The sequence below is a fragment of the Arachis hypogaea genome, chromosome 4, assembly GCF_003086295.3.
Source record: "Arachis hypogaea cultivar Tifrunner chromosome 4, arahy.Tifrunner.gnm2.J5K5, whole genome shotgun sequence".
Classification (NCBI taxonomy): Eukaryota; Viridiplantae; Streptophyta; class Magnoliopsida; order Fabales; family Fabaceae; genus Arachis; species Arachis hypogaea.
The window spans coordinates 128,386,696-128,407,507 of NC_092039.1; the positions used below are offsets into that span (position 1 = coordinate 128,386,696).

The 20,812-nt window shown below is 35.2% G+C and overlaps 4 protein-coding genes across 5 annotated transcripts; 3 read left to right on the forward strand and 1 right to left on the reverse strand.

The window, feature by feature from the left end:
* Nucleotides 1-66: 66 nt before the first annotated feature.
* LOC112744985 (2-alkenal reductase (NADP(+)-dependent)-like) lies at nucleotides 67-2,537 on the forward strand. The gene is made up of 5 exons (XM_025794785.3): nucleotides 67-331; nucleotides 529-709; nucleotides 1,255-1,421; nucleotides 1,643-1,725; nucleotides 1,811-2,537. Exons 1-5 carry the CDS (start codon nucleotides 92-94, stop codon nucleotides 2,187-2,189), a joined length of 1,050 nt encoding a protein of 349 aa, XP_025650570.1. The 5' UTR covers nucleotides 67-91; the 3' UTR covers nucleotides 2,190-2,537.
* Nucleotides 2,538-3,635: 1,098 nt separating this feature from the next.
* On the forward strand, nucleotides 3,636-6,522 carry LOC112744989 (14-3-3-like protein A). Of its 2 annotated transcripts, none has more exons than XM_072234259.1 (5): nucleotides 3,636-3,996; nucleotides 4,322-4,835; nucleotides 5,024-5,146; nucleotides 5,519-5,635; nucleotides 6,219-6,522. In XM_072234259.1, the coding sequence occupies exons 2-5, from the start codon at nucleotides 4,356-4,358 to the stop codon at nucleotides 6,279-6,281; spliced, it is 783 nt and encodes a 260-aa protein (XP_072090360.1). In that variant the 5' UTR covers nucleotides 3,636-3,996; nucleotides 4,322-4,355; the 3' UTR covers nucleotides 6,282-6,522. The 2 variants fall into 2 exon arrangements, with proteins under 2 accessions (XP_072090360.1, XP_072090359.1); XM_072234258.1 differs by having other exon boundaries at nucleotides 3,645-3,996; nucleotides 4,316-4,835.
* Nucleotides 6,523-6,898: 376 nt separating this feature from the next.
* LOC112744987 (glycine--tRNA ligase, mitochondrial 1-like) lies at nucleotides 6,899-11,908 on the forward strand. Its single transcript, XM_072234256.1, has 9 exons — nucleotides 6,899-8,333; nucleotides 8,664-9,046; nucleotides 9,132-9,249; nucleotides 9,379-9,573; nucleotides 9,700-9,924; nucleotides 10,481-10,540; nucleotides 10,648-10,728; nucleotides 10,810-11,215; nucleotides 11,446-11,908. The coding sequence occupies exons 1-9, from the start codon at nucleotides 7,863-7,865 to the stop codon at nucleotides 11,676-11,678; spliced, it is 2,172 nt and encodes a 723-aa protein (XP_072090357.1). The 5' UTR covers nucleotides 6,899-7,862; the 3' UTR covers nucleotides 11,679-11,908.
* A 903-nt stretch (nucleotides 11,909-12,811) lies between these two features.
* LOC112744988 (probable carboxylesterase 17) lies at nucleotides 12,812-14,068 on the reverse strand. The gene has a single exon (XM_072234257.1). It carries the CDS (start codon nucleotides 14,066-14,068, stop codon nucleotides 13,040-13,042), a length of 1,029 nt encoding a protein of 342 aa, XP_072090358.1. The 3' UTR covers nucleotides 12,812-13,039.
* Nucleotides 14,069-20,812: the final 6,744 nt, after the last annotated feature.

The following is a 20,812-nucleotide window of genomic DNA, read 5'->3' on the forward strand; positions in this document are numbered from 1 at the left end:
GAGCGGTAGGTACTAGCTTCACTACATTGAAGTCACACGTGCTTTTATATAGGTTTGTAATGATCGAAGAAGAAACTGAAGGGAAGGGATCATGTCGGAAGAAGCTGTAGTAATGGAGAACAAGCAGGTTATATTCAAAGGCTACATAGATGGAGTTCCTCACGAAACCGACATGGAATTCAAGGTCTCCAAAATAGACCTCAGTAAGGTTCAGGGATCAGGATCAGGATCCATCATCGTCAAGAATCTTTATCTCTCTTGCGATCCTTACATGCGCGGTCGCATGCGTGATTTCCGTGAATCTTATATTCCCCCCTTTGTTCCTGGCCAGGTGAATCAGCAAGAGCAAACTATATATATATATATGATTTGATTTTTCTTTTTCTTATCTGGTTCAGTGAGTATAGTATGAGTAGGAGCATACGACACGTGTAGGCAACAAAAAATAATAGGAATTATTTACAGGATTATTGTTGTTACTATTATATAACAACTAACAAGAATAGCATGTGTATTTTGATGATGAAGGCGCTTGAAGGATTCGGTGTATGTAAAGTTATACACTCTGATAATCCGAATTTCAAGCCTGGGGATTACATTTCTGGATTTACGGGCTGGGAGGAGTATAGTTTGATCCAAAAAACTGATCAGTTGAGAAAAGTCCAACCAGATGATCACATTCCTCTCTCCTTCCATGTCGGTCTTCTTGGTATTGTCACACTTTATCTGCTTCACATTATTTATTTCTTTCTAGTGTCTTTATCTTAAGAGAAAATGACAAATAGGTCCCTCACCTCCTTTTGTTCCACAACATTTTTGTTACTGACCATTGAAAAATATTTTTAAGTTCTAACCTTCACAAAATTTGGACGGATCCTAAACCCTGACGGAGGCATTTAGACAGATCAGTCTTTGACGGAGGCATTTGCACAAAGGGACTGATCCATCCAAGTTTTATGAAAGTCAGGACTTAAAAGTATTTTTCAATGGTTCAGGACAAAAATATCCGTAGAACAAAAGGTCATGACCTATTTGTCCTTTTCTCTTATCTTAATTGGATGCTTTCTCTTCTCTTCTCTATAGGACTATTGTTGAGGTTCCTGTTTCAAAACTGTAGTTAGGGAATAAAATTGTTGAGGAACTGGCTTCCTTTTAGTTCTGAAACCACCTTGTATATCATCTGGCTATAGTATACTGGAGTTGTGTTTTTCCTTCATTCTGATTTATTTATGGCAATGAAATCAAATTTTGCAGGAATGCCAGGGTTTACTGCTTATGCAGGATTCTACGAGGTGTGCACGCCGCAGAAAGGGGAATATGTTTTTGTATCAGCTGCATCAGGTGCTGTAGGGCAGCTAGTAGGCCAACTTGCCAAGCTTCGTGGCTGCTATGTAGTTGGAAGTGCTGGCTCAAAGGAAAAGGTAAGGAAGTGCTGCTATCGATTATGCTATGTGTATCCTAAAATTAGCCACCAGTATAAAATACATGTTGTAATACAAATTCGCATTGAAAATAAATTATACCACACATGTATATATACACAAATACATTGGTGACTGATTTTAGTGGCTGATTTTGGTAAATAGTATTTTTGATATACTATATATAGTTTAGTTGAGTTGCTTTTTGAATCTGTAATTAGGTTGACCTCCTAAAGAACAAGCTTGGATTCGACGAAGCTTTTAACTACAAGGAAGAATCGGACCTGAATTCAGCTCTACGAAGGTATGCATGAGTCATTTGTGTTAACAGAGTGATATATGGTGGAGGTGATTCTGAAAACTTGCATTGGTGGTGGGTGAATTGACAGGTATTTTCCGCAAGGAATTGACATATACTTTGACAATGTGGGTGGGGAAATGCTTGATGCTGCACTACTCAACATGAGGATTCATGGTAGGATTGCAGTTTGTGGGATGGTGTCTCAGCAGAGCCTTTCTGAGCCCAAAGGGATTTACAACTTAATGAATCTTATTATAAAGCGCATCAAGATGCAGGGGTTTTTGCAGAGCGATTACTTGCACTTGTATCCGCGCTTCTTGGAAGACGTTTCCAGATACTACAAGGAAGGAAAGATTGTTTACATTGAAGACATGAATGAAGGCTTGGAAAGTGCTCCATCCGCTTTTGTTGGACTTTTCCTTGGCAAGAATGTTGGCAAACAAGTCATTCGTGTCGCCCATGAATGAATGATCACTTTTCATGCTTACTATGTTGTAATCATATATATATTCATTGAAAATTTGTTGGGTGAACTTGACCAGCTGAGAGAGAAACAGAGATTCTACCATGCTAGCAAAATTCTTGCTCCATAGTGTGTGTAATGGGGAGTGGATCTTCTCGAGTGGAGAAAAAACTAGATGGTGTCAATTGTTTAATATCACCTTTCATTGTTCTCTCTCTCATATTTATTTTTAGTTCCATTTATAAAATTAATAGTGAGATATCACACTTTATCTCAAGTGTTAAAAAAATTGAAAGGATCCATTTCCTCTGTAATGTGTTATTGTCTTTTATGCAAAGCCTTATTTTCTCAAGTCGCTACCAAAAAATTGTTGTGTATTACCTTTCATTGAATGAGCTTGATCTTCGCACATGAAGCTTTGAAAGTAGTAAGTTTTCACAGTTTTGTGTAATCAGAGATTCAGAGTATAATTCGTTGAGTGCTTGAATAAAGTTTTTAGGAAAAATCAATTAATTGTTCACTATTTTTTCCTAAAGAGTGTAGATTACCCAATATTCATCTATAGAAAATTAGAAATAGGTAACAAGTGATGGCTTGTTTAAACGATTTATCATAAATATCCTCTAGTATTCTTGTATATTCTTTTATTTTTGGTCAATTAATATTCTTGTATATTCTTTCTTTCTTTGTTTTGGTTTCCCACGTATTCCTTAACCTGACAGGTTAAGGACCCCGACATTTGTTTAAGCGGACAAGTGAGTTGGTTATTTTTTTTGTTTTTGGGGCAGTTCTTTTTATGTTTTTGGTCAGAATATGTTCTTCCATTCTAATTTGGACTTTTGGCTACACTTCCAGAACTTGATCCAATGAAGATGGGCATGGCCGCTATGGCCATATATGTTTTATAGGCTTCAGGAATCAAAACTGAAAAAGACTTTTTTGTATTTCTAAAGTCCAATTCTCAACGGGCTAGCAACCTTTCTAGCCTAGGTTGTTTTTGGGATAGAACAGCTTCGGTAGTACACTTCAATTTTAATCACATCAATTAGTTGAACATCAAGATCAAGTTAAGACTTAAGAATTAACACGAATTTGAATTCTCTCCATTCTTTTTTGTCACTTGATAATAGGATAAAGTATAATTTCTCACCATTAATTTATAAGTGAGATAAAAAAAATAAAAAAATCATTAAAAGATAAATCACACTTTATTTTTTCAATTGAAAAAAAAAGCCCTATATCATATCATACTTTTCGTGCATGGTTTTATTTGAGTCAAAAGTCCTATATTCACAATGCACATTCTCGAAGCTTGTTGTTCATACACCACCCAAATTGAAGATTTTAGCATATCACTAAATAAATGAATATTGATAACTTAAATTTTGGTCGTTAGTCAATAAAAAATTAATAATTCCCTTAATCTATTAGTAGGAGGAGGCAAAAAAATGGATGGACCCTGTGAGAAGAGACAAGACCCAACTCACTTGCTTGGCTGGCTTTTCGGCCATTTAGGAAAATCCAACATCGCTGATTCTTTGACCCAAAAAAAAATCAAGAGAGAGAGAAAACGGTGACCGGTGATAGAGGATTAGCGGGTCAACAGTCAACTCTTCAATGGAATCTCCGCCACCCCCCTTACGTGTCTCTTTTCTAATTTCAAAATCAAACGCACGCACTCTCTTTCTTCATAGCAGTTTTTAATTTCAACTCTCTTTATTAGGGTTACGGTCGTTCTCTTTATTTGGCTCTTTACCTCTCGATTCCCTTTGTTCTTCTCTGGTTCCATTCCCCGAGATCTGCATCTCTAGGTTTTCATTTTCTCACCCAAAACCACTATTATTATTATTCTGTTTAGCTTCTCTAAAATCGAAAGTAATTTCCGTACAAGTTTAAATTCACCTTTTTGTTGTTTCTCGTTCTGATTTCATGTACTGAGACTCCATTTTGTGGTCCTGCGTCTTGATTATTCCGAACATGTTTGTTTCCCCTGGAAAATTTTCGAAAATAAAACCGGATAAAAAAATTCTGAAATTCCGGAAAAAATTTTGCGATAATAAGTAGCTACTTGTTCTCACATTTCTTTTCTTGCTTTGTTTTTTTTTTTTAAATTAATTTGTACTTTTTTAGTTGCAGGAGTAATCGTTGAGAAACTCGCGAACTGAAAAAAATGGCGGAATCATCTCGCGAGGAGAACGTGTACATGGCAAAGCTTGCGGAGCAGGCGGAGCGATACGAGGAGATGGTGGAGTTCATGGAGAAGGTGGCGAAGTCTTCTGACAACGAAGAGCTGACGGTGGAGGAGAGGAACCTGCTGTCAGTTGCTTACAAGAACGTTATCGGTGCGAGGAGGGCTTCGTGGAGGATCATCTCGTCGATTGAGCAGAAGGAGGAGAGTAGGGGAAACGAGGACCATGTTGCAACCATCAAGGAGTATAGGGGAAAGATTGAAGCTGAGCTCAGCAAGATCTGTGATGGCATTTTGAACCTCCTTGAGTCCAACCTTGTGCCCTCTGCTACCACCCCTGAGTCCAAAGTGTTCTATCTCAAGATGAAGGGTGATTATCATAGGTACCTCGCTGAGTTCAAGACTGCTGCAGAGAGAAAAGAAGCTGCTGAGAGTACTTTGTTAGCGTACAAGTCTGCTCAGGTATATTCATGTTACTTTCATGATCTGAGGAATTATTATTTTTTAGAGCAGTAATCTTTGTTTGTCAATTATAAACCTTAATTAGTGTGCGACTTGTGACTGTGCTGTTATAGCTTTTGTGATTGTTTAGATATTTTAATGGGATAGTAGTTGTTTCTAAACTCTAAATGTGTGATTCTTTGATGCAGGATATTGCTCTTGCAGACCTTCCTCCTACTCACCCGATAAGGCTGGGTCTGGCACTCAATTTCTCTGTGTTCTATTATGAAATTCTTAACTCACCAGATCGTGCTTGTAATCTCGCCAAGCAGGTATTGTTTCTGCCCGCTGTATGTTCTATTGTAAATATAGTCCATTTTCGAACATAGTTTATAAAGAAATCAGAAAACCTGCATATCAAATGTAATTGTAAGCTTTTTAGTGAGAAAATGCAGTACTCTAGTTCTCTTAGTAGATTGAATTTTGCATTTTTGTATTCATTTCATTATTATTTGAGAATGTTGATGCAGCAAGCAGTATATTTATCTTAAGTGTTTCCTAGTTGCATCAATATCCCATTATGATGATGATGTGTCTAAAAGCTCTAAACTATACACCGTTTTTTCATGATAACTTTGCTGTTATTCCCTGCGAACTCTTATCTGTTCTCTTTAGTGACTACTTAAAACGCTTATATGTGGCAGGCATTTGATGAAGCAATTGCTGAGCTTGACACCTTGGGTGAAGAATCATACAAGGACAGTACCTTGATCATGCAACTTCTCAGAGACAATCTGACTTTGTGGACATCTGATATCACGGTCTCTCTCTCTCTCTCTCTCTCTCTCTCTCTCTCTCTCTCTCTCTCTCTCTCTCTCTCTCGTGTGGGTGTGTGTTTTTACACTGAATATTTCTTGACTTGTCTGTGGTTGCTAAAGATTAACAACAAAATATATTGTCTTTTCAAATCTTTATTCAAAAGCAAACTTGTTCTATGGAAGAGCTTGAAACAAATTTAAACTAGTTTAGTTGTACAATTTTGTATTTTAAATAACTTCTGTTTTGAGCATCATTTCTGTATCAAGCTTTGTTCCTGGCTTGCTGCCTTGTAGTAGTGCCTAGGTGTTAGGCTCATTTCTTATTGACTCGCAAAATTTCATTCTTGAACTTGCCTCAACAATGAAACATAACATTCCACATATTCTTACTGTAGTTATAATGGATTACCTGTGTTTGTCTTAATAATTTATGTAGATCTTTGTGTGCCCCTGCACACATGCATAGTAATAGTAATTGCAATTGACAGTATCTCAATCTTCTCTGTCAATTCTCATCAATTTGAGATAGTACTCTATGTTCGTTTCTCCCAAGTTTTTTAATTTGAATGTGCTCTTAATATTTCAGGATGAAGCCGGAGATGAGATCAAGGAAACATCTAAGCAACAACCAGGCGAGGGGCAGCAGTAGCATGGTATTTCATGGGATACGCAATTCTGTACTTCACTGGTTAATATAGATTCCATCTGGGTTGCAATAGTAGGATTGTATTTACAGATTTCTATCACTTCAAGTACGGGTTGTGCTTGTGGTTTCCAATGTTTCAATGAATTCATGTATGTGTTTTTTATTGATCAGAATATGTGTCTTGGTTGTTTAGTAATTTACTCATTTTCGATGTTTTTAAATAGAATGTTTGGCGTTCTTTTGATATCATCGTTCACCTATATTGCTGCATGTTCTGGTTGCTAGATCACTTATCGGGTGCTTCTGTTGTATCAGGGTAATATTGTTTTACCAATTCAGATTCTGAATCCACTTTATGGTTAATGTTATAAACACAGATAAATCTGTGCATGTCATGCGCCGAGTGATTTCAACTTTGCGGTGACTCGAGAAAATGTCAAATGTTTGGAAGTAGTTAATCAGATTTTTATTTGGAGGATCAAATCGCTTACATGTAATTTTAGGGATCAGATATATTTTGGGTCAACAAGGTGCATACTCTTTAAGAGGGTTAAACGTCTCATGTATAAATGGTTTGTAAAATGGATCTTCCGCGATAAGATATTTGATGAGTGATGAGTGATGATTATAAACAAACAATTGCTGTCATAATTAGTGTGGGCGCCTGTAATGTTAGTATGGTGGTAAACTCGGTCTACATTAAGAATGTAGAAAATCATCGCATCAAAATATGAAATCTACACCGGAAAAAAAAATGAAATGGTTTCTTTAATCTTTACTACATTTGTCCGCTACGTTAGATAGATATTGCAAACGGTGGATGGCTTTCTACATTTTGTACTGAAATGGTTATATGAAGATGAAGATTAGACTATGATGATATTATCTTGTTATGTGGACTAGGGTTGGGAAAGAGGGTGGCTTGGATTTGGTGATAAGGCGGCAAAGACAGTGAAATGGTACATTCAACTGTTTCTAAATAGGATTAGGCAAAGTATGGAGCATCTGTATTAATTAAGGTTGCAATCACTAAAGTACTAAAAGTCTAAAACCCTATTGTGTCATTCTCTTTTTTATTTGGGGTTAAGACCCGGGCCAATACCTTGGCCCGGATTCAATAACAGAAGCTCAATATCCAACCCGGCCCGGTTTCAACCTGCTTTCCCTCTCCTAATACGCCTGAGACCTGTATCCATATCCTCCATTGATGGTGCTCTGATTAATCAGAATCATCCCGGTAAGGGTATGCTCTGAACGATGGCCTCCGAATGGATGCTCCCAACCCCTTCCATCTCATCAGTTTATGTTCCCTGTGACTACATTACATCTCTGCATTTATCTAACTCATCATTACGAATAATTGGCATAATTTCTAATGGGGGTTGCATGCTCCAGTTTGACTTGGAAGATATTTTGGTAGATATTTTATTGGGTAAAACCAAAGTGGGCAACTGCCAACTACTAATACCTAGCCCATATTAATACGCGTCAAACCCAAAAGGGGCATAATCGTCAATACACACAGAAAATGGCAATACTCTAGTGAACTGAACAGTAGCTATTAGTGCTTCTTATTCTTGGCTAATGCTTCAGCGTTTGTGTGTGCTGCGAGTAAGTGGTTCAATCTCCTCAGCTGCTGCTTCATTCCATCGCACACAACACTCACTCTTTTCTTCAGCTTCTTCTGCAATGGCCGCCACCGAAGAATCGCTCCGCAAGGCCCTCGCCGAAAAGCAATCTGCCGTCGAGGCTCAGGGAAATGCTGTCCGTGCACTCAAGGCCGCCGCAGCACCCAAGTCTGACATCGACGCCGCCCTCCAGTCACTCAACGCACTCAAGCTCGAGAAGACCGACGTCGAGCGCCACCTCCAGTCAATCCTCTCCGCCGACGGTGGACTAAGCAGGGAGGCGTTCCGTCAGGCCGCTGTCAACACGCTCGAGCGCCGCCTTTTCTACATCCCGTCGTTCAAGATCTACCGCGGTGTCGCCGGCCTCTTTGACTACGGCCCTCCCGGATGCGCTATCAAGTCCAATGTTCTCGCCTTCTGGCGCCAGGTATCCACAATTTCTTCAATAACTGATTTGTTTTAATCGATAACTTAGGGCTTTCGAATTTTGGAATTTGCATCTTGTGTATTGTAGGAGGAATTGAGTGAAACTTGAGTTATTTCACTTATTTGAGGTTGATGATTGGCGCATGCATGTGGTTACAAAGTTAATCATTATGGTTACGATATTATTAGCTTAGTTAGTTGAGCTTTCGGATGATTAAGTTTTCGCACGCTTAAAATAGAAATAGAAATAGAAATGGATGTGTTTATGGTTTCTTTGTTAAGCTGAGAGGTTTATGTTTTGAGTTGTGTCTTTTCACTTTGTATTTGGCAGCATTTTGTTCTTGAGGAGAACATGTTAGAAGTTGACTGCCCCAGCGTGACACCCGAGGTTGTCCTCAAGGCTTCAGGTCATGTGGATAAGTTTACTGACCTCATGGTTAAGGATGAGAAGACCGGGACATGTTACCGTGCCGATCACTTGCTCAAGGACTTTTGCAATGACAAGCTGCAGAAGGACCTCACGATGTCATCCGAGAAGGCTGCGGAGCTTAAACATGTCTTGGCAACCTTGGATGATCTCTCTGCTGAAGCGCTTGGTGCCAAGATTAAGGAGTATGGAATTACAGCTCCTGAAACCAAGAATCCACTATCTGACCCTTATCCGTTCAATTTGATGTTCCAGACATCTATTGGTCCATCTGGCTTGATCCCTGGGTAAGTAACTTTCCGGTCAAAGCATGTGCTATTTTCTACAAATTTACTGCGGTGAAGACATTTATCTCTTGTTCAAATGTGGCAGCTATATGCGTCCTGAAACTGCACAGGGCATATTTGTGAATTTCAAAGACTTGTACTATTACAATGGAAACAAACTCCCATTTGCTGCAGCCCAAATTGGGCAGGCATTCAGAAATGAGGTTGGTAATTGTTGCCTTGTTTTTGCTCTACAAACACCTAGATGTCTCTCTTTGAACTTGTTACACTATTCTTTACTGTGGTGACAGGTTTAGATCCTTTTCTTAATTCGATTTGTTGTTTATGTGTAGATATCTCCCCGACAAGGCCTTCTTAGAGTCCGTGAATTTACATTGGCAGAAATTGAGCACTTTGTTGATCCAGAAGATAAATCTCATCCAAAGTACAAAGAGGTTGCTGAATTGGAATTTTTAATGTTCCCAAGGGAAGAACAAATGTCTGGGCAATCCGCCAAGAGAATTCGCCTCGGTGAAGCTGTGTCAAAGGTCAGTTTGAGCTATGCTGAGTTCAAGCTTTCTTGTTTTCTTCTACCCTGATTTTTAGTCATCTTCTGTGGTGTGTTATGATTCTTTTTTCCAATTCTTTTTCTTTTATTATTATTTTGTTATCAGGGAATTGTCAACAATGAGACTCTTGGTTATTTCATCGGTAGAGTATATCTTTTCTTGACACGTCTTGGTATAGACAAAGACCGGTTACGATTTAGGCAACACCTTGCTAATGAGATGGCCCATTATGCTGCTGACTGCTGGGATGCTGAGATTGAGTGTTCCTACGGTTGGATTGAGTGTGTTGGCATTGCAGATAGGTCTGCATATGATTTGCGTGCTCACTCGGTAATGACCATTAATTAACATACTCTGAGTGATATCTTTATTAAACCAAGATACAGTTCTAATAGATGAATAGTATGGTAACTTTGGTGGTTGGTATAATTCAAATTGTGTATGTTAACTACAAGATTAAGGAAATTTGATGTGTATACTATAAATATAATTCATGTGCTTTGTTGACGTTGGCATATTGTTGAGTAAAATGCATTTTTGTCATTGAAAAAGTTATTTTCCCCCTTCATCTTACCATTACATGATAAATCGTTTGATCTATCACTTGTTCTACTCTTGAAGTTTTGTTTTTGACCGTATAGTGCTTACTGTGCATTTGATTAATAAAGCAGAACTTTCAACTTTGAAACAACTTACATGGGGATTTAATGATCGCAAAAAACTTGAAGGGCAGTAAGTTTACAAATAGCTATACTTAATGGGTCATACTGTATAATGTATTTTACCCTCGTTGTAATATCATGATCACTAAATAAATCTTTTGGCATATTATTATACGCCTGTGGTTTGTTTCATTCTAATTGCAATTTTTGTATTTAATATTCAGGATAAAAGTGGGGTTCCATTGGTGGCTCAAGAAAAATTTTCAGAGCCTAAGGAAGTGGAGGTACGTTTTAACATTAATAGTGTTTATATATATATACTGGTCCCTGAAACTTGATATGCAACACTAAAAAATCTGCGTTAGTTGACATGGTTTGTGTATGATGCCAGAAATTGGTTATAACTCCCGTCAAGAAAGAGTTGGGTCTGGCATTCAAGGGGAGTCAAAAGAATGTGGTTGAAGCACTTGAGGTAATGGATTAATTCCTTTAATATGATGACACTTCGTAACAGCTACTGGGATTACTTTTGACACATCAAATTCTTCTGCAGGCGATGAAGGAGAAAGAAGCTTTGGATATGAAGGCTGCTCTTGAATCAAAAGGGGAGGTGGAGTTTGAAGTTTGTACACTTGGTAAAACTGTGACTATTACAAACAAAATGGTAACTATTCAGAAGGAGAAAAAGAAGGAGCACCAAAGAGTTTTTACACCATCCGTGATTGAACCATCCTTTGGAATTGGACGGATTATTTATTGTCTCTTTGAGCACTCTTTCTACATGAGGCCAAGTAAAGCTGGGGATGAACAGTTAAATGTATTTCGGTTCCCTGCAGTTGTGGCTCCTATTAAGTGCACAGTTTTCCCTCTGGTTCAGAATAAACAGTACGAAGATGTTGCTAAATACATTTCTAAGTCATTGACTGTTGCGGGTATATCAAATAAGATTGACATTACAGGTTAGTCAATAAATAGAAGTTCTCATTAACACCATTTGTTGAATACAATTTTAGATTATAGAGATTCTCATTGTGAGGAGCACAAATACTAGATACTTGCATGAAGGAAAGTTATATCGTTGTTCACATGCTTTGCATGGTCGATTTAATTTTAGTGATGGATTAATTGGTCTGATCATACCTTAAGACTAATGTCATGCATTTGTTTACCTTTTGAAAAATATTAACAGGTACATCAATAGGAAAACGGTATGCAAGAACAGATGAACTTGGCGTGCCCTTCGCGATCACTGTAGATTCAACATCTTCAGTAACTATTCGGGAGAGGGACAGCAAGGATCAAGTGCGGGTTGATGCCGAAAAGGCTGCATCTGTTGTTCGCGAGGTAACTGAAGGCCACAAGACATGGCAAGATGTGTGGTCAACCTTCCCCCATCACTCCTCTGCTTCCACCGAAGAATGAGTTTCACTCCTTTCACTTTCTGGGTTGACCTCTTAAACTTTTTTGCTGCAGAAGTTTTTGCCATGTTCTTTGTTGGAAACAGTCGAACTACAGGATATTTTTTTACAAACTAAATGTGTCTTCTTTTTATGATTGAGTTCCTGGCTTTCTGCTACATACGGGCTTATTGACTCGCACATTTTGTATCTGTTAAAAGATATAGATATGTTAATTTAACTAGTTTAATTTCAGTTTGCTCATTGCTTCCCGAGGGTTCAAGTCGAGTGAGTGGTCTAGGTCAGATAAGAAAATGATTACATGTTTGTTAAACGTCTGAATTGACAAGGTATAGCACTCAGATAAAGCATAAATGCATAATCCAAAAACAAGATCAAAATTCTCGGGACTGCCTCCCATTAAATTTAGAGGGGTTTGGTTTCAAAAGTTTTATCTTGCAAAAATTATTAAGTTCTTAATTTGTTTGTAGAAAAATCAATTTCATTTTCAACTTGGCGAGTTGCTAGCATAGTGTTTGACTGTTGGGAGACCCGACTCACCCTAGTCCAGCTGGTCAACAAACCTATTTTACCTTTCTCTAGTCCACTGCTGGGGGCAGATGTGATGAGTTTTAATGTGTTCTTTTATGCGCCAAATTTGTTTTTGAAGAGTTTATTACACTTTGAAATTAAGAAACTTCCTCCACGTTGAATCGATAGCCTAGTAGCTTCTACTGCATATTTGCTTGTGCTATTTAAAAGAAAAACATTTTGTTGAATTCTAAGGTGGCCAGGTATGATGTCATTATTGATGCAATTCAGCTACAGGTGCCAAAAACTATTTCTTTCCTATTGCTCCCATTGTGGTCCTATAGCACAATTATATCCTTGCAAAGCATCATTCGTTCAAAAGAAGGTCCTATGACCCATAGTCATATTCCTCCACGAAGAAAGAGTTCAATATGGCATTCATTCAGAGCATGGTTAGTTAAAGACGAATTCCAAAAGAAAGAATAAAGATACTCACAAATAATAAGGCCCATCTCCCTTTTACGATTCTGTTTCATTTCCGTGTTTTTATCGTGTTGCATTGAAAGTTTGAAACTAGTTCAACGTAGCTGTAGTTACTAGTTATTATACCAAATAAGTTCATCAATATAAATAAGACTCCTATTTCACAAATCATCATAATATAATAATAACACTAGATCAATTTTGAAAATTCCCAGACTCCTATCATCTATATTTGTTAAAAGCTTAGTGACAAATATATTATATCAGAACTAGCATTCTAACATGTTTAACAGTATCAGTATAAAACTATAAATTTGTTGACATACAACTAAAACATGCAGAAGAAGTTTCATCAATTCATGCAGTGCAGAGTTATTGGTTAATCAAGAATGCTCTGATATGAGATATCATCTCTTGTGTCCGAGAATGTGAAAGCTGATAGTTATGAAGCACTTGGAATGCATGGCCTACACCTTTGTACATAACTGTTTCAACCCTTTTCCCTGCTCTTGCCAAAGTAGTTGAAAACTCCAAGTTTCTGTCTCTGAGTATATCCAATTCTGAGACACATACCATAATTGAAGGAAGCCTCAGCTCCCTCAATCTGGTTGTGCCATTTGCAAGAGGGTTACAATATGGATGGTCACGGCTGGATCCAAGAGGAAGTGCTAGGCGCCAATAAGTGTCAGAAACCGGCAAAGTTAGCGCCGAATTCGGCGGCTGATGATGAGAATTCTTCTCGGACATTGTTCTTTCCTCTCCTCCAAAGAAAGGTTGGATCAATATGACACCCTTTAGAGACATATTGGTGCTTGATGATCCTATTCTTGTGGCCACATTGAAAGCTATGTTAGCTCCTGCACTATCACCACCTAGGAACATGGAATTTATGTTGCAATGGCTCAGCCACCAATTTTGCACACTAGAGGGATTGAGTGCTTCTCTTTTCACCCAATTGAGAACACTGGTTCCATCATCGTATGCAGCCGGAAGGCGATTCTCCGGTGCCAATTTGTAGTCTATGGACACAATGACACAGTTTGCTTTGGCAGCAAGATTGATCAAGAACTCATGGTAACAAGACCAAGCTGCAGAACCAACACAGAATCCTCCACCATGGAAGTAAACAAGCAAAGGAAGCTTATTGTTGCATTGGTAACTTTGTAAGGGCACGTAAATTCGTGCCCATAAATGGGTCTCTTTGTGGATCATAATGTCTCTAGCAGTGACACCGCGTTCTGATGTCACTGCAGGGGAGACATTAGGCACAATTTGTGGCCTTTCCACTCTCCCATCTCTTCGAACTCTTATGAGTCCTTCGATTTCCTCAGTGATCACATCACGTTGGAGTTGAGCATTGTTGTTCACTTGTGTATTATGCCTAAGAGAAATGGCAGCCATGTTATTATGCTAAATGCTATCTATACAACTCTTAAGACTAATAAGAGAAGCTTCTATTTTGTGATGGCATGCATGGTGTTTGTGGTTTGGTCCCTTATATAGAGAAGAAAATGAAGGTAGAGGAAGCTTCCTTATGCTCTTCCTATATGTCAATATCTTCTTCTGCATGTGCCGCCAAGAAAATTCTTAGTCCTTTTTATGTTTTGACTTTTCCAATTGTACTTATATATATTAAGATTGCCTTTTCTCAAAACCACCGTCTTGTCAAACTCAAATCCATTACTACATGCTCTTAAAGCACACTAGAAATTTTATCATGAAGCTAATAAACGTGGAGAATCTGATTGAATTGAACGAGAGAATGTTCATGTATAGGAGAAGCATTATTCTTATCCGGTAAAGTTCAATGCAGCATTTCACGCCTTACTTTTCTCATAAGCATGGTATACTACCAACTTGCACTGCCATTGTTATTATCAGCTTTAACTTCATTCTGCCACATTTTGTAATATGTGTATACTGTCACTATATATATATCAAGTTAAAAACCATCTTTTTAACATCAAATTCTTATGTAATAAATATATAATATTCATGTCGTCCAACACCGTATTCTCTTACTTTAGAAGTTAAAAAACCTCAAACTATTTGTTTTTTACCCCTAAACATGTTTAGTTTTCAATGTGCAACAAGTATATATTAATATGTCCAAAAAATGTTGGCAAAAGCATGTTGGAATTAGTTGACAAAATAAAATAGTATACTCTACAATTTCTGTTTTCCACAATTTTGACACATTATTCTCTATTATATACTTTAAATTGTGAGACGGTTATATGTATAAAATGCGGCAAATACTTATTTTCAGATTTTGATGCCTAGCTAATCGATGAAATTAACTAGGACACCTGTCATATATAACTGGTTTATACCCTGTATTTTTATCTTCTTTTTTCATTCATTATATTCTACGAACAAGAATATTATTTCTACACTAAAATCAGTTATAAAAATCAGTTACAATGTATTTGTATATAAATACGTATGTAGTTTAATGGGTAAAGTATATTTTTTGTCCTTAAAGTTTGACAAAAGTTTCAAAAATACCCCTAAGTTTTATTTTATTTCAATATTGTCCTAAAAGTTTTCGATTTATATCAAATATACCTTGGACGGCTAATTTTTAAAAAAATTTAAGACCAATTTAACGACAATTTTATAAGAACAACCCTCAACACAAGCAAATCAACCATAGTTTTCATACATTATTATTAGATTGGTCTTAATTTTTTTGAAAATTTAGCCGTTTAAGGGTATATTTGATGCAAATCGAAAACTTTTGAAACAAAATAAAACTTAAGGGTATTTTTGAAATTTTTATCAAACTTTAGGGACAAAAAGTATACTTTACCCTAATTTAATTTATTTTTAATATATATTTATATTCTAACGTATATTTTATACTAATAACTAATTTTAGTAAGTAATTTTAGTGTATAAATAACATAGTCTTTCTACAAAATGTCAAAATCACATAAGGGTGCGAGCGAGTACACCGTATTTGCATGTGTAGTGTAAAGTCCTTTTGTAACATGCGTGAATATTGTGCCATGTTCCTTCCATATTAGGAACCAAAAGTTAGATACTATTTTAGATTTTAGATATGTAAGCATTGGAGTATAGATAATCAGGAATTTCATCAGTCATATATATTTTTCATGAATATGGTAGACAAAGAGTAAGATAAACATAATGATTAATTTGATATTCTTTTTATATATGTGTGTATTCACCACCACCAAGATAATCTAAAATCCTTATCCCTCAATAATACAAGATTTCGTTGTATTTTTGCACAGTAGGCCAATCCAATAGCAATATAAATAAAATTAGTGTCCAATTATTTGTATGTAAGGATAATGTACCACTATCAAATAAAAACTACTGTTTAAGAAATCAATCAAAAGCCTCTTGACCAAGTTGAAATGTGTAAGGTTTAGTCCGCAAAACGACGATAACTTTCTGCTTCCCTTTAATTTTGAGTACGTAGTGCAAATAGAAAGTTAACTTTATTCGATAAATATACCATATCTTTTATAGAAATATGCTTTCCACATAGGTCATGCATGTTATTCTCTTTTTATTTTCTAATTATCAGTTTTAACATTTTCTTCAAAAGTGAAATTATGGGAAATGAAACAATTTGTTTTCTTAAGAAAACAGAAAAAAGATTAAAATAAACTGCTTGAAAGAAGAAAAAAAAAATAATGCTTCCATCCATATATGAGTAACATATATTGAAGTCTTTGAATAAATACTATATGTTTTTTATTATTATTAAAATAAATATATTGTGTATTATGATTAAATTGGCATCATCAAAAAACAATAATATAACTATACGTGAAGATTAATCACAAATCAAATAAAATTAAACATGTGTACATGTGAAGTATAGTGGGCCAGTGGGATTCATTCGCTCTGGTTTTATGAGAATCCCCTAGGGGTGGCAACACTACCCGAACTTGCGGGTACCCACTCCGCTCCTACCCGCTCGGGGCGGGTAATTACCCGCCCCCACACTGGAGCGGGTTTTAATGGAGCGGGTTCTTGGGCGGGGCGGGGTCGGGTTTAGGTTGAACCCGCCCCTACCTGCCCCGGTATATATAATATATATGTAAATATATATATTTTTAATATATAATATACGTAACATATATAAAATAATTAGTAAAATAATTAATAATATTATATTATATATAAATTTTTACTTTAATTTATATTATGTATGTAAATAGTGGTTATATAATTTTTAAAATTTAATTTTATTTGTTGGATTTAATAATTATAGGGGCGGATAGGGACGGGGCGGGTACCCGCAGGAGCGGGTTAGGGTTTAACATTTTACAACCCGCGAGTAGGGCGGGGCGGGTTTGATACGGGTTTTCTGTAGGGCGAGGCGGGGTCGGATAGAGCAAAAACCCACCCCGTTGCCACCCCTAGAATCCCCTCCATATTAACACATATAACTATATAACAAGGAATCAAGTTACCTGAAATAATTAATCATGAATATGTAAAATGTTCTTGTTCTCTCCCTCTCAATCTCTCTAATACATTTCTAGATTCTACCGTGAAAATAGCAATATGGTTTTGCTTAGAGTATACTCTTGTTTAATTTGTAATATGGTGGGTGAACACCTTTAATTTTAACCTGTAAAAAACTGAAAATAGAGAGAATCAACTTTTAATTAGTCAACACTAATCAACGTTATTGTTTAAATTTATAATTTAAAATTTAAGATTAAAAATTTACAATTTTAGAATCTAGAATTTTAATTAGATAAATAAAATCATTTTTAAAAAATTAACTAACGAGGTTGGTTGAAAAAACTTTTGTAATTTGTAAAAAAAAGTTTTATTATAGTTAAATAATTTAGCTTTTAAAATTCAAGTTAAATAACTGATTAACATTAATTATAATAATATAATTAAATTTATCTAATAATTATTGAATAAGTCAGAGAGGATAACTATCCTTTATTTATAAGAGATTTACTAGAAATTACCTTCTTTTAATATCTACAAAAATATAGTGTCTAAAAAAGAATTTTGGCAAAATGTTGTATTTATTTATAAGAAATTAAAATATCTATGTTCATTTAAATAAATAATAAGTTCCATGAAAATATCTATCGAATATTATGGGTTATACATTCACCACCTACATTTCATAAAATTTGCAAATTTAAGGTGCTGGATTAACTTACCAAAATAAAGTGACATATTATTTGCTTATGAATTTAAGACGGTGGAAATTCAAGTGCAGTCGACTTCACGTGAAGTTGATACTTGAGACCCGTTAGATGATTTGACTGATTTGACTAAATTTTCATCTAACGGCTCTCAGATATCAACTTCACGTGAAGTCGACTTCACCTGAGTTTCCAGTGTTTAAGATTTAAAATTAAATTTTTTTTTCTCATTAACTACATATTATGGAAAAACAATACATTAATGCAAATCTAAAACTAAAGGATAAGGAAAAGAGAAGCTTGATAGATATCAACAACCACAAGTTGCATATAGAAAAGGAATTCACAAATTGTCTTGAAATGAAATAATGTTAATAATCATCACATACAGTTTTAATTTAGGTCATGTTGGGAATAATAATGCATGTGAATTATCACATGGCAGTAGCACTTCTGTCTTGAATCATATGTCAATCAACGTTGCATCTATGAGATGAGATTCTTCTTCTCTCCTTCAATTTAATTAAGCTGTGCACATATTGTCATGGATTATATATTCCCTTACGGAATTGAAAGTTTGTCCCTGGATTTTACCAATAGTGCTAACAACTAACTATTGGATGATGATGCTTCTAAATCAATGCGCAAAAGCATAATTAATTAATTAATTATTTTTGTATCTTTCCTTTATTCAATTTAACAAAGCCTTCTGTTTATTCAATATATATAGATACACATTGAATTATTATTATTAATCATCACTAATATTATAAAAATTTTGATTAATTTTTTTAAGTAGGGTCTTGGATAGGTTTGAATTTTGTGAAATAAAAAAAAATCACGGTATAAAATACATATTAAAAATCAGTTAAAATATATATATTCATCAAGGATCGAACTCTTGACCTTTCAGATCTAGAACTTTGCCATGTCATGATACCACTTATTCTAGAAGCTTACGCTAATGGAAAATCTTTAATACTTCCTAAACCTCCATTGTTATTTAGAATAACCATCCGAGTACTAGCGATAATAAACATCCTCTTAAAATCTTAAATTGATTTTGGGGTTCACCAAGGATCGAACTCTTGACCTTTTGGATCTAGCGCTCTAATACCATGTCATGATACCACTCATCCCAAAAGCTGCTGATGGGAAAAGGTAACACTAATAATTATATCTCTAATACTCCCTAAACCTCCATTGTACACATCGTATAAATATTTCATTGGCTCCTCATACTTTTCCTAACTGATTTTGGTAGTTGATTTTTATATACAAATAGTATTTTTGTTAATTTTATTATGGCGTACGGAAATATTTTTAATTCGAATAAAATAGTGTCATATTTAAAAATTAAGGATGACTTATGCCAAAAACTAAATATGATGCTTCATTATTCTCATGATAGTATTTTTGTAGGTTTTTGGCTTAAGAGAGGAGAGATTAGCAAAGCATATATTTGATTAGATGAACCTTAATTAGCTTGTTTGAGGAATGGTTTCAATAATACATGCACATACATTTATTTAGTAGTAGGTCCCATAGGGAAGATTTTCTATGAAGAATCTAAATCTGCCATGCAATGACTCAACGTCGTGGAGGTCCATCATCCATTGAACTGAGTAGTAGGGAAATACCTATAAAGAAGAAAATTCGAATCTCTCATGAACTAGATTCTGATGAGGTGGAATGTAACAATATAATGTAATGGGTCACATTAACCTCACACAAGAGCCATATTGTAAATACCAACGCAAGTTGGCACAGGTGGATGAAGGTCTGTGTCCCTTAACTATCTCTCTTAAGTTCGATACTCACTAGACTAGAGAATGGGAATGGAGCTTACTTGTTTGGGACGATCGCCCATTTTGCTTCTGCAGTACCCGAGAGATGGATACTCTGGTGCAAACAAAAAAAAAGAAAAAAGAGTCATATTGTAAATCGAAATAGGGCGGAACTAGAATAAATTTTAAGAAAAGACAAAATTTAATTTTATAATATAAAAGAGATTAAATTAATTATTTTAGATGAATTAAATTAAAATTTTTATGTAATTTATAAAGGAAAATTAAGATTTAGGAGGACCATTATCCTCCTTTCTCTGTATGAGGCTCCACCATCTAGAACGAAGCTAATTTAGTCAATATTCTTCACAACAACTTCAAAACCATATATAAATAAATAAATATATACAGATGAATGAGCTTGTCAAGTTTTCGAATTGAAGCCCGTTGATATGTATATGAAGAACGGTTGCCATCTTTCTTTATTCCTTAGGTTAATTATTCCCATCTTTAGTTTCTTCTCCCCCTTTTTTGACCGTAATGGATCAAGTTGGTTGTCTTTCACCTAATAAATAATGCGTCACTTTTTGTGCTCTAGATTTCGGGAGTGATCTTCTTCGATGAAAAAAAATTGGATGATGTTAATTGTAATTTTTTATTTTTTATTATATTTTTTCTCATATTTAATTTTAGTCTCACTTATAAGTTAATGGTAAGAGATCATACTATATTTTTTCAAGTGTTAAAAAAATTAGAAAAAAATCTATTTTTCTATATTTCTGTCAATTTTGTGTTAAGTTAGCTATGTATATATCAAAAAGCTTGAGAGTTTCTATTGTCCTATATTAAAATTAGTTATTAGTATAAAATATATATTAGAATATAAATATACATTGAAAATAAATTAAATCACACATGTATTTATATACAAATACATTAGTGATTAATTTTAGTAGTTGATTTTAGAGTATGAATAATATTTTTTATTGTACTATCTTGCTTTTATTTTTTAAAATAAAAGAGTTCAACACAATAAAATAGAATAACAAAAAAACAAAAAAACTAAATAATAAATACAAAAATTAATTCATAGTCATATCTAGCATTGTCATTAACTAACAATCATTATGATAAACTTTATTCTACTTTTTGTAGCTCATAAACGACTTGTTAATAACTTTCGCAACTCTTATTTCTTGACT

Coding starts and splice junctions, on each gene's coding strand:
- LOC112744985 (XM_025794785.3), top strand. CDS start 92: ATGTCGGAAGAAGCTGTAGTAATGGAGAACAAGCAGGTTATATTCAAA. Junction 710..1,254: donor CTTCCATGTCGGTCTTCTTG/GTATTGTCACAC, acceptor CAAATTTTGCAG/GAATGCCAGGGTTTACTGCT. Junction 1,726..1,810: donor CTGAATTCAGCTCTACGAAG/GTATGCATGAGT, acceptor GTGAATTGACAG/GTATTTTCCGCAAGGAATTG.
- LOC112744987 (XM_072234256.1), top strand. CDS start 7,863: ATGCTTCAGCGTTTGTGTGTGCTGCGAGTAAGTGGTTCAATCTCCTCA. Junction 9,047..9,131: donor CCATCTGGCTTGATCCCTGG/GTAAGTAACTTT, acceptor CAAATGTGGCAG/CTATATGCGTCCTGAAACTG. Junction 9,574..9,699: donor TCGGTGAAGCTGTGTCAAAG/GTCAGTTTGAGC, acceptor TTTTGTTATCAG/GGAATTGTCAACAATGAGAC.
- LOC112744989 (XM_072234259.1), top strand. CDS start 4,356: ATGGCGGAATCATCTCGCGAGGAGAACGTGTACATGGCAAAGCTTGCG. Junction 4,836..5,023: donor TAGCGTACAAGTCTGCTCAG/GTATATTCATGT, acceptor TCTTTGATGCAG/GATATTGCTCTTGCAGACCT. Junction 5,147..5,518: donor CTTGTAATCTCGCCAAGCAG/GTATTGTTTCTG, acceptor TATATGTGGCAG/GCATTTGATGAAGCAATTGC.
- LOC112744988 (XM_072234257.1), bottom strand. CDS start 14,068: ATGGCTGCCATTTCTCTTAGGCATAATACACAAGTGAACAACAATGCT.